General features: G+C 40.6%; 1 protein-coding gene across 3 annotated transcripts in view; it reads right to left on the bottom strand.

The window, feature by feature from the left end:
- Nucleotides 1-13583, bottom strand: part of sorcs2 (sortilin-related VPS10 domain containing receptor 2) — a 359359-nt gene that overhangs the window by 53561 nt on the left and 292215 nt on the right. For all 3 annotated transcript variants that reach the window (XM_085267444.1, XM_085267445.1, XM_085267446.1), the window contains exons 7-8: nt 13015-13133; nt 8671-8760 (exon numbers count right to left, since the gene is read on the bottom strand). In XM_085267444.1, coding sequence (XP_085123570.1) covers nt 8671-8760; nt 13015-13133 — 209 coding nt within the window. The remainder of the gene's footprint in view (nt 1-8670; nt 8761-13014; nt 13134-13583) is intronic.

Raw genomic sequence — 13583 nt, 5'->3', positions numbered from 1 at the left:
GGTGTACAAGCCTGTGACCACAGTGTCTACATGGATCACTGAGAACAATAGCTGAGAAGTCTTACAAAGGCAGGACAACCATGTTGGTCATGTTACCAAATACTTCATTCCTTGATTTATTTATTTTTTCCCTGTCTTACCTTTTCAGGCAGCCATTCAGAAACATACAACAGGAGCTCTAAATGGTTACCATTGTGATGAAGTACACTAAAGGATTCACTCAAATATCCAAATAATTGAATTCAGGTGTTTCAATTACTGCCATGGCCACAGTTGAATAAAACCAAGCAGCTATGGACTGATTCTTATATAGCGCTTTGCTATTCTCCCAGAGTAATCAAAGCGCTCTATACAACGTCCCACATTCACTTTCTTCTAAGCTTTTAGTGCCTCCTAGCTAACATTCATACTCCAATGGATGGATCGGAGAGCAACTTGGGGTTAGTATCTTGCACAAGAATACTTGGCATGGCCTGCTGTACTTCCTGAGCTACAGCCACCCTGCAGCTAGGCATACGCTCAGAAGCGTAGTGGTCACATACAATCACAGAGTGGGGTCAGCGGATGCTGAGACACAATCCCTCCTCTCACCTCATCTAACACCTCAGCTTGTTCCTTTCTCTTTGACCAACAGTACCACAGTTTCCACTGGCACCCTGCTGGCCATCAGGGTGGAAACTGAATTGAAAACACAAGTGTCTTAAATTGAATTTCAGGCCACGTGCTAAAAGCAAATGCTTGGTTGACATGTGAAGGAGATTTATAAACTTCTATTACTTATGCCCGTTCTCAATACTCCTGCCGGTGGCTCATGTACAATTATTTCAGACATCTTTCTGACAGATTATACTCCATCACTGTCCCATTTCCTACAGTAACATCACTGAGCCTTGGTCAGAATGGTGCGAGGAACGTCTTGCTCATTTAATTAATGGGAAAAAAAAAAAAAAAAAAAAAAAGGACAACATCTGATGCCAGATTTCCCCCGGCAGTCAGCTGGGACATAATAGCCTCTTCAGTGGGCTCACCCTCTCTCAGCAGCTTTGAGCTCATTTCCTTTCACACTCTAACAGATCACATTAATCACATTAAAATCCCCATCATGCCCCGTGGACATTACTGAATTCAGTAAAGAGGTCTTTGATACAGTCGGCCCACACATTTCAGCTTTCTAAAAGATTTAACTGCTTTAAGATCTCATCCAGCTGTCTTACACATACCTCTTAAAGATAAAATCAATTCTCTTAGTAATTATAAGCACTCACTCAAAATGCTTACAGGTCAAGCTTTTATTTCTAAATACTGAAAAATTAGCTGTCATGGGTCACAGAGTTTTGACTGTTGTCCTGATGTGAAAAAGTCAGATTATTTTTTAAGATATTATTTTTATTTCACATTTATTATGTACTGCTTCTTCACTGCAGCATTCTGCCTCTGCAGCAGAACACACCCTTGCAATCCTGAAATGTGGTATTGACAGCCACAAGTGTTTCTTTGGACTTCTGGCTTCACAATGTCATTGACAGCTCCTGAGATTGTTTGGATTTTCATTTTATTCAACTCAGCTTGTACCTGGTAATACAGATGCACATAGGATTCTTATACATCCTATTCTGTCCCCTGCGTGCGTGGTTCTGTTGCACGAAGTGACAGATAGCTAAACATATGCAGCAGGCACTGAAAGCGTTAAATGATGAGTCAGATGTGGAAGTAAAGTTGAGGGCTGTTTACTTGTTTGTCTTCACCAATGTACATCTTACAGTGCTTTCCCAGAGCTTGTGAAACTACAAAAATACAAAACAGAAATATGCTCAATGAAAATAAAGAATTATGCACAAGCCAAGCCACAGAAAAATTCACTTGACGGTAGTCTCCAAGCTAACCACTAGGAGATGCTAAAATGCTTAATGTGCACATAACATTATACATCCCATTTAACAGACTTTAAGTCTCTCATATCTAAAGACATTAGAGTCATAATAAACTATTCATGTATCTTATAATGAGATTCCTTTTAGGATTACTTTCCAGTCGTGTTGTTAGAAATTTACAAGAAGAAAAACTGGAATAATGGAGCAGCAGCACGAGGACGTTTAGCCCACAGCTGACCTTGTGTTTGGAATGGGTGGTTCTGGAAAAACACTCCTTGCACACAAATAATCTCTGACTCAACATGTCACCAATTAAGGCAAATGGAGAGTGTTGTTTGTTGACAAATTCTTCAATTTCAATTTTATTTCTACAGCACCAAATCACAACAACAGTTGTCTCAAGGCGCTTTATGTTGTAAGGTAGACCCTACAAAAATACATACAGAGAAAAACCCAGCAATCACATGACCCCCTATGAGCAAGCACTTTGGCGACAGTGGGAAAGAAAAACTCCCTTTTTACAGGAATAAATCTCCAGCAGAACCAGGCTCAGGGAGGGGCGGCCATCTGCTGTGACCAGTTGGGGAGAGAATTCTCTTGCATATGTATAACTATTACACATGCAAGTCCAGAAAGTTTAAATAAAGTTGTTGTTTTTTTTGTGGTTTTTTTGTTTTTTTAACATTTATGCATCCATTCCCTTCCACCTATCCAGTTCAGGGTCATGAGGGCTGCAGACTTTCCCAGCTATCATAGGGCAAGAGGCAGAGTACACCCTGGACAGGTCGCCAATCTGTCGCAGGGCTAACACAGAGAGACAGACATTCAGTCATTTTAAGTAACCTTAATACATCTACTTATATCAAAAGCCTGACATGTTCAACAGAAAACATCTGTTTTCTGGTAAAATGAGGCATTTAATAAAACCAAATATTCAGTTCCGTCATCTACAGTATGCCCTACAGCTATTACCTCATTTAGTTGTTTTTATTTTTATTTTGAGATTAAAGTAAAAAAATCTTTGATTTTGCCACTTACATACACCCTACAGCCTGTCTTTCTCCTATGAAATTGGCTGCACATAAAAATAAAGCCTCATTTTACAGCTTTATCACTCTTCAGAAATTCTGCTTTAGAGAAACTTATTGTGCTGTAGCTGCATGCCTCTATTCATTCAGATGGGTATCTGTTGTCTCGTAAGTCTTTACTGGCTTGTGGATTCAAATAACACAGGGTTTTTTTGTGTTTTTGGTTTTGTTTTGTTTTTTTAAAAAATAGAAAGTGTGTCATTGCAACTAATGTGTATATACATACAGTTAGGCCCATAAATATTTGGACAGAGCCAACATTTTTCTAATTTTGGTTCTGTATATTAGCACAATGAATTTTAACCAAACAACTCAAATGCAGCTGAACAAAAATATTAAAAATGTGATGAACTAAAGCATTTTTAACAATATCCCTTCATTTCAGGGGCTCAAAAGTAACTGGACAAATAAATGACAGTTATTTATTTGTCCAGTTTATTTGTCTAGAAAACCCTATGCTGGCAACAACAGCGTGAACTCTTAAACTCATGGACATCACCAGATGCTGGGTTTCCTCCTTTTTTATGTTCTGCCAGGCCTTTACTGCAGCTAGTTTCAGTTGCTCTTTGTTTGTTGGCCTTTGTCAGAATGTCTGTGAAGGTTCTCAGTCATCCAGGTCATCGTAGTCAAAGGAGCTTGCAAAGAAAAGCGTCTGGACTTCTTTAAGTTACTTGAAGACGTTTCACCTCTCATCCGAGAAGCTTCTTCAGTTCTGAGGTCAAATGGTGGAGAGTCCCAGATATAAACCTAGTGGGAGTTTCCCCCCACAGAGGGACAAAAGGACTCCCTGATGATCCTCTAATCGCCTGAGCCAAGGTGTGAAAATGGGTGTGGGTCCCAATCAGCCAGAGTTTCGGGTGAGTTCATTGTGAAACCTGGCCCCACCTTATCATGCGAATTCCTGAGATCAGCTGGCCCAGGATGTGAGTGGGCGTTAAGGCGTCTGGGGAGGGAACTCAAAACTGGATTATAGATGGCAGAGAGTTGGTGTCGTAAACCCCCGCCTCTGTTCAAAGATGGTCACTCACAGTGGACATAGATGGCTTCTTTCACTCCTCTTTCAAACCATCTGTCCTCTCTGTCCAAAATGTGAACATTGGCATCCTCGAAAGAGTGTCCTTTATCCTTAAGATGCAGATGGACTGCTGAGTCTTGTCCTGTGGAGGTGGCTCTTCTGTGTTGTGCCATGCGCTTGTGAAGTGGCTGTTTGGTCTCTCCAATGTAGAGGTCTGAGCATTCCTCGCTGCGTTGTACAGCATACACCACATTGTTAAGTCTGTGTTTTCGAGTTTTGTCTTTCGGGTGAACCAGTTTTTGTCTGAGTGTGTTGCTGGGTCTGAAATACACTGGGATGTCATGCTTGGAGAAAACTCTCCTGAGTTTTTCTGATACACCGGCTACATAGGGGATGACAATGTTGTTGCGTCTGTCTTTCTTATCTTCCCTCGCTGGTGTCTGATCTTCTTTTCTGTGCCTCTTTGCTGACTTTAAGAACGCCCATTTAGGATAGCTGCACGTTTTGAGTGCTTCCTTTACATGTGTGTGTTCCTTCTTTTTTCCTTCCGGCTTAGAGGGAACATGTTCTGCACAGTGGTGTAGGGTCCTAATTACTCCAAGTTTGTGTTCCAGAGGGTGATGGGAGTCAAAGAGGAGGTACTGGTCCGTGTGTGTGGGCTTCCGGTAAACTTCGATGTTGAGGTTGCCGTTCTCTTCAATGTGCACGGCGCAGTCCAGGAAAGGCAAACAGTCGTCCTTTGTGTCTTCCCTGGTGAACTTGATGTTTTTATCCACAGCGTTAATGTGCACAGTGAAGGATTCCACTTCTTGTGTCTTGATTTTGACCCAGGTGTCGTCTACATATCTGTACCAGTGGCTGGGTACTCTTCCTTTGAAAGAGCCAAGAGCCTTCCTTTCCACTTTCTCCATGTAAAGGTTGGCTACAATAGGTGACACGGGGGAGCCCATGGCACAGCCATGTTTTTGTCTGTAAAAGCCTTCGTTGTATTTGAAATATGTAGTGGTGAGTCAGCAAAGAGGCACTGAAAAGAAGATCAGACACCAGCGAGGGAGGATAAGAAAGACAGGCGCAACAACATTGTCATCCCCTATGTAGCCGGTGTATCAGAAAAACTCAGGAGAGTTTTCTCCAAGCATGACATCCCGGTGCATTTCAGACCCAGCAACACGCTCAGACAAAAACTGGTTCACCCGAAAGACAAAACGCCAAAACACAGACTTAACAATGTGGTGTATGCTGTACAGTGCAGCGAGGAATGCTCAGACCTCTACATTGGAGAGACCAAACAGCCACTTCACAAGCGCATGGCACAACACAGAAGAGCCACCTCCACAGGACAAGACTCAGCAGTCCATCTGCATCTTAAGGATAAAGGACACTCTTTTGAGGATGCCAATGTTCACATTTTGGACAGAGAGGACAGATGGTTTGAAAGAGGAGTGAAAGAAGCCATCTATGTCCACTGTGAGTGACCATCTTTGAACAGAGGCGGGGGTTTACGACACCAACTCTCTGCCATCTATAATCCAGTTTTGAGATCCCTTCCCAGACGCCTTAACGCCCACTCACATCCTGGGCCATCTGACCTCAGGAATTCGCATGATAAGGTGGGGCCAGGTTTCACAATGAACACACCCGAAACTCTGGCTGATTGGAACCCACACCCAGTTTCACACCTTGGCTCAGGCGATTAGAGGATCATCAGGGGGTCCTTTTGTCCCTCTGTGGGGGGATACTCCCACTAGGTTTATATCTGGGACTCCCCACCATTTGACCTCAGAACTGAAGAAGCTTCTCGGATGAGAGGTGAAACGTCTTCAAGCAACTTAAAGAAGTCCAGACGCTTTTCTTTGCTTTCTGTCAGAAGTTTAGTCTTCAACAAGTGAAATACATAGTTGGGTTGAGATGGGGTGACTGACCTAGCCAATCAAGACATTTCCACTTCTTTGCTTTAATAAACTCCTGGGATGCTTTGGCCGTATATTTTAGGTCATTGTCCATCTGTATTATAAAACACTGCCCAATCAATTTGACTGCACTTAGCTGGATTTGAGCAGACAGTTTGTCTCTGAACACTTCAGAATCCACTCAGCTCCTTCTGTCCTGTGTTACATCATCAATAAACACTAGTGTCCCAGTGCCACTGGCAGCCATGCACACCCAAGTCAGCAGACTGCTTCCGTAGGACCTACTAGGCACCAACAAGACACTGTCTGGTCAATGATACACTGATAGTTAAACAAAGTGTTAAAAACCCCAGAAACATGATCACATTCCGAGTGGCCAGAGGAGATGGAAGCAGAGCAAAAAGGAACAATTATTACTTGTGATTTCACACCTGTGTGGGTGTGTGTGGGTGGGTGTGTGGTTAATCCATCACTTGGGTCAGGTCTCACAGGACACAGTAAAACTGCTTTCTCTCATGGCCTCTGCATTTTTTATCTGCCAACCTTTCAATTATTAACAGTGGAAAAACATGGAACCCCTTACTCACACACACACTTTCTCCTCATCTTCCCCCTTCAGTCTCTCTCTCACCATCCCTCTCGCCTGTCTCTGTTTCTTTGCCCTGACACCCCACCCCATGTCGCTCGACCTAAAAGCTTCGCAAAGCGTGACCTATCTGCTCACCCAAGTAAGAGGACACATGTAGAGAGACAGAGGGAGCGATGAGCATGAGAGTAACTAGGGCATATTTTATCTAAACACATACTTACACACAAACTAATTTATCCACTGGCTTCCCATTACAGCAGATCCCCAGATGTGTGTTTGTCTGTGTAATTCAATTCCTTTCACCTTAAGGATCACGGAAATTGTGGAGCTCTTGGTGCTGAAGTAGCCAGACAATTCAGGTTATAAGATTTCTGTAAGTGGTGGGGTTAGTATTTTACGTATTCGTGTTGCTAAACACCTTGCATAAGATTATCAGTGACAGACTAACAATCGCAGTGTCTGGCTAAAAGGGCTTAGTTTAAAGCCAAGAAAAATAAATAAATAAAAACAAAAATCTTGAAAGATTTCCTCAGGCTTACCATGCAATCAGATGAGTTCAATAGCACTCTGGCAAGTGTCACACTAAAATGGTTCCCTGTGCAGCTGATGCTGACAGCAAAGGTTCCAATACTGGCCTGTATTGAAGTGGAGCTCATTTATCCTCTCTGGCTATGTGAGTGACATAAGATGCTGCTGGATCAATGCTGAGGTGTGAATATTTTATGGAGGTTATCATGTATCAGGGCAGTTCCAGGATTAATTTGAGTGCAGGTAGTGTACTAACACTTGAGACCAACAAAGAAGTGGAACATATTGGAACAAGGGGTTTGATTTTAAAAGTTTTGAATCCATAGAGTTAGGAACATGAAATTTCACACTAAACCCTTTGTATGGGGAATGGGACACATTTACAGTATATCATTCTAGCATGCCTTCCTGTGTCTGAACAGATAATAACAGAACTTTGAAATAATGGACCTTCCATGATTCTCAGTTACCTGCAACAGTCTGTGGACTTTCTATTTCAAGGATACACAATGGATTTCAGCAAAAAATCCAAAGAATGTGATGGTTCAAATGCATTGCTTGTCTACTCCTGGCATCAGTGAGAATATTATTAGCTTAGAAATTTAGTGCAGCGCAGCATGATACAGACTTGAACATAAATTATACATTAAGATATAAAAAAAATAAAAATACACACATATAGTGTTTTGATAGTGAAAGGATTACCAAGCAGTAGATGAGGTCAATGAGACTGACCTAGTTAGTCACATGGCTGTTTTCAAATCCTCAGTTATAGGATAAAACATAGTAACGTATGTGTAATGTGAAAGGGTACTTCAAGAGTACTTCCACCAGGGCAGGGATAGCTCAGTAGGTAGAGTGGTGGCCCCATGATCGGAAGGTCGGGGGTTCGACTCCACTGAACGGCTACCCTGAGGTACCCCTGAGCAAGGTACCGTCCCTACACACTGCTCCCCGGGCGCTGCATTGGTGGCTGCCCACTGCTTCACTGGGTGAATGGGTTAAATGCAGAGGAACTATTTCCCTATGGGGACTAACACGCACACTTTACTTTACACTTTTTACACACTTTACACTTCACCAGTAAATCAAGTAATCACACAGCAAATATGTATAAGTAATGTGGTGTGTACAAGGAGTGGTAGGCCAGTCTGGTCTAATTTAATGAACTCACATAGGTGAGTATCCCAAACTTTTCTGGTACTGTCTTATTTAAATTCATCATTTCCAAGTAAATGTTGTAACCGTGTGTGCTGATACACGGGTATATATGGTGTACGCTAGTCCCTCAAATATTGTACAAGATACAATAGTGCGGGGCTCTAGCGATGGAGTATCATGAAATACTGTTGTGAACCTGGTCACACATGGAATGTGAGCATAAGTGTGTGCAAATATCAGAATACAAACTGCAGTTCACTTAATGGTGTGGGTTTCATCAGTAATGACTTTACAGAACCTACACATTTAATGTCAAAAGTAAAAATAAATCTGATTCCACTGAATTCTTGTAATTATTCTTAGCTAAACAACTATAAATGAAAGTGTTCAAAACACTGATCCCTGAGGGATGCGTGCATAATTCAGACTGAGAAGTCTTTCAGGGAGCAAACTGTGTCAACCTTAAATCAATATTAGCAAAAGATGCACCAATTTTCTCGTCCATTACCTTTGGTAAGGCATACTTAGGAAACCTCATCTGGACAAATTCATTCCGTCGGTAGGACACATAGTGCTTGGTCCGATTGCCTGTGGTGACCTGGGAAATAAGCAAAAACAACAGCAACAGCATGAATAACAGTCTAACAGTTCTACAGTTATAATATAGTCAAACAGTTTTAAATTTTTTATAGACATACGACCCATAAGTATATTACTTTAAAGGGAAAGCTGCTGAATGCACTGAGATTAAAAACGAGGCAAGAGTGAAACAGAAAACAATTTGAGTGACACAGCATCAAGAGACATATTAAGGCTGAATTCATCCAGTCATTTAAATATTGTCCTGCAGAAAAACAATCAAATGTTCAACATCTGCAAATGTCCAGCTGACTAATTGTGGAGGTGGAGGTGCACAGTTCACCATCTGTTGCCGGTGACTCAGTCTGTGCTGATAGGTAAATGCAAAGAAACTCCTGCGCATTGCACAGACCTTGGCATTCAACTCACAAATGGGTAAAAGGCTGAATCATGCCGTCGTCCTGCTGAGTGCTCAGACGATGAAAAAGCTCACATAGCACGAACCAGAATACTCAAACAGGTGATTCTACAGTTTAGCAGAGGGAGTTGGGAGAAAAGAGACCGCACTGGTGACTGACAGTGGATTGGAACAAGAGCTGAATGTGTCATATCCCAAGTGACAGGCTCAGAAATGAGTTAACCATGTTCTGAAACAGGTGAGCAGCACTGAAACTCCTTTTTTTTTTTTGTGTTAAAAAAAACCCATTTTTTCTTTTGTCAAAATAAAAAGGAAAGGTTTATAACTTTGCATTCAGTGCTTCTATTTTTGACTTTGCCTTTTTTCCCTTCATGGAGATGTCAGTCTCTGTCATCTGAGTTCAGACTGAGCTGTGATTATTGCCATTGCTTGTGATTGAAAGGAGCAGGTAAGTTCCACTTTTCTTTAATGATAAGCATTGCAGAGGGATCAAACAAAAAAAGCCATTTTTAAAAAATGAGAGCTACTGAAGAAAGTGTCATGGACTGAGGTTTCAAAAGGAATCACTTTCTAAAGGACGGCTGGCAGAGTGGGATGAGAGCTGCATTCTCAGCTCTGACTCTGCATATTTATGTAGTGCCTTAATGTTGGAAAAGTACCCCGAAGATCTGTTTATACCATTAAGATTTTTTTTTTTTTTTGGACAAAATTTATACAAAGAGCCAGAGTTTCTTGTGTTTGTGAAACTTGTGTGAATAGCTGAATGTCAGAGGTTCAGTACTTCATTGCAAATCAATAAACTTGTCAGTTTCAGAAAGAAATGTTTTGGGTGAACCCCCAGCAGCTGAAAGGATTAGGACTGCAGGCTGCCAGTTGTTGAAAACGCCTTCACTTAAAATAACAAACAGGAAACCAGCAAACTAAATGAAACCCAAAATCATAATAAAAGAACAGAGCACAGTAAGGAACATGTAAACAAGAAGTTACTAGACAACAACCAACCAACTGAAGGAAGGGTTAAAACAAACAGGTGAACTTAATGAACAATGAAGGGCTTTAAAAAACTGAAAACCTCACGGGAAATGTTCACCACATAACAGCACACTGAAAGGAGAAAAAATAAAAAAAAGACTGACAAAGCACATGAAAAGCTGGCAATGCAAGTGACAAGATGTATTTGGTCTATCATCACCTCCAGTTTTTTTCTTTGTCTATATGTACCTTGTTTTAGTTTCTGTACTCAGTATAGAGACTTGTGTTTAGGTATCATAATCCACAACACACTTTTTACATTAATTCTCAAAGTGTGGAGCTCTGAAAACTAATTTTCCAAAAGGTATTCCATTATTTGCTGTTCTGGACGCTTTCAAATCTACATAGTTATTCAGTTAGGTTAGAGATTATTCTAATTAGGACCTCATAGATTAAAGGTGACCAGTCAGAGCACTTTGTATCGTACTGTATTGTATTGTACTTGATGCATGCTCAATCATCCAGGTAAGTCGATCACAAAAGGTTGATTCTGTTCATCTGGACGTAGCGTTTTCAGTGGAAGAAACGTTTCATCACTCATCCAAGTGACTTCTTCAGTCTCAGTTGACTGCAGGTTTCCCCAGCCGTATAAACACTACATTTGCACAATAACTGAAACCATCTTTTGCCATCTTACAAAGCTGTGATTGCAGCCATTCCCCAACTCTCTCTGTTAATGGTATTCATGGCCTTTGATCAATGGGTTTTGATCAGTTGTTGATCAATGGTTATGATAATTTTCATATTAATGATCAAGGAACAGACCTCACCTTATAAAGTTGGGGATGAAAGTATCAACAATTACTTTAAAGGGAAAGTGACACATGCAGTAAATGTTCGCACACATACATCACTCACAGAACTGCCAGGTGTTGGGTTTCATTATAGGTAAACACGTAAGAACTGCTAGTAAAGATTGTTTGAGGTGTTGTTCTTCAAACCTGATATCTGTATGTAATGCTTGAAATATTAGGAGAATTATCCCTTAAGGATAATGGGCCAGTCTACAGTGACCTGATGAGTTTTCATTCTTCTCACAGATGCAAACACTCATGCACACATAACTTTATACATAGGGGGACAACACCCAGAGAGAGCAACTTTGTCCTACTGTGGAGATTGTCCTCTAGCATACCAGCTCATGTCTATTCTCCATGCAAATAGAATTGAACTATTGGCCACTGCAGAGTGTGCAGTACTGTACTGCATGGCAAATCAATTATAGACAAGATTAATTCCGCACACTATCACGAATAGAAATTCTTTTTCCATTTCAAGTGACAGCACTGTATGTTATCTGGGCAGCAAGAGTTTATCAGTAAAACAGACATAAAGCTGCAAATTCAGCTGTAAGCGCAAACACAGCTGCAACTGAATAGATACACTGACAGATACAACATATACACAAATGCTGAAAGAGAAATAACTGGGGAGATGCAGGTTTAAAAAAAAAAAAAACTTGCTCAGTTTTTCCTTACTAGTATTATGTATATAGAACTATCTCATAGTATAAGACTTTAACTTTGTTGTTTATTGCTTTTTTATTGTAGACTGTAGTAATTTTATTCTTTTATTCTGCTGATTTAATGCAACAGTTTCTCTCGTGGGATCATTAAAGTATCTATCTACAGAGTGCTGGAAAGTAAATGCAACAAAAGCCGCAGTATAGGTGCCTCTGCCTCGACCCTTGGAGGCTGCCTAGATTTTGGGTCCACTTTAGAGACGTACAGTACAAAGAATGTATTAGTCAGGAGACAAGTTTTGTTTCTGGCAAAAAAGAGGAAGAAAATAGAAGTTTTCACTATTTCACTAAGCTCGGGAAAAGATCATAATATCAATCATAATTTTTTCCTGAGACCTATGCATAACCTGAAATCTCAATTTGACTGTAATGCAGACTATATGATTATAATTCTGATAACACTCTAGCTTAAAATAATGTTTAAGCTTGGCTAAGCTATGCAATTTATCAGTATCACATCTTGAACACCCTGTGATAAGAAAAATACTAGCTTGAGAAAAATGTATTGTTCAATTTTTAATCCATCTATAAAATGATGGCCTCTACGGTTGAGTGACCAACGGATAATCCTCCTTTTGAAGTTCAGTTACTGTTTTCTAGCTCACCCCTGCATTTCCTGTCTCATGTTTTCCATATCATATAGCTTAGTGGTCAGGTTGCTGTTTGCATGTTCTTCCCATGTCTTTGTGGGTTCTCTCCAGGTACTCTGGCTTCCTTCCACAGTTCAAAGGGTTATTGAGTGATTCTAAATTGCCCATAAGTGTGAATGTGAATCAACATGGTTGTCTGTCTCTCTGTGTTAGCCCTGAAACCTGTTTGCGGTTGCAGGGCTGGAATAGGGTCCAGACTTCCTGAATTGGACAGGCAGAGGAGAACAGATGGACTATATGATCATGCAAATGCATAGGTGTACACATTTCCTCTCCCACAACACAAATAGTATTTATTAAATGTGTACAAAAATGCTGTCTACTGTGTGAAAAGCTGAACGAGTTCAAATGGAACAAAGACAAAACAATAACCTGCAACACGAGACATTAAAATAGAATTTGAAACCATCAGAGGAGCAATTCCTGTCTTCTCATTAATGCAGCAGTCAGATGTAATGTTGAGAATATTAGGTGCTGTGGAATCTAACAAATGCATCAGACAAAATGGAGTGGATACGTGACAGGATTTAAAATTTAGTTTGAATAGAATGGCAGTAGTCTGGAATATGAGAGAAGATAAGTGACATTTATATAGCACAGTGTTTCAAAGTGTAAAATAAAAACATTCATGCACATGTATTCCTCTTTTACCTTGACAAATACGTAGTCATCCTGCACCAGCAGCGAGTTGTGATCAATTTTTCCAAGGAACTGTGCCGTCACCATTTTGTCCGAGCAGTTCTGAATGAGGCAGGTGACATACAAGTAGCCTGGAGTGACATGGACAGCAACAGGACAGGAAACAGTGACACAGTCAGGAAACAGGAAGGGATAATTACTGCTGGAAATTTTAAACAAAACACATTGGCATTCTAGAATATCTTGTTAATAATTGCAATGCATCTTTGTAATTTCTGCCTCCACACCCTTGAACAGGTCCAGGCAGATCATGGATCCTCTCTGTGCCTTGCTCTGCCTGACGTCTCTTCCTGTTAAAAGTTCTTCCTTCCCACTGTCACCAAGGGCTTGCTTACCAGATGGTTGGTTTTCACTTTTGTTGGCCCATAAAGTCCCTCAACTGGACTATTTTGAAAACACATTATAAAACTGAATAAAATATAATGTAAAATATATTTTTTATTATGTCTCAGCTACTTAATATCTGATGTGTTTAAATGTGTTGTAAAAATAAAGTAACTTAACTTGAGTAGGTTGAATAT

Source organism: Mchenga conophoros, linkage group LG3, assembly GCF_057382185.1.
Source record: "Mchenga conophoros isolate Kocher_MC1m ecotype Shallow Benthic linkage group LG3, M_conophoros_male_GT1.1, whole genome shotgun sequence".
Classification (NCBI taxonomy): domain Eukaryota; kingdom Metazoa; phylum Chordata; class Actinopteri; order Cichliformes; family Cichlidae; genus Mchenga; species Mchenga conophoros.
Note: the sequence above shows the minus strand (reverse complement) of the source record. Positions and strands in the feature narration are given on the sequence as shown.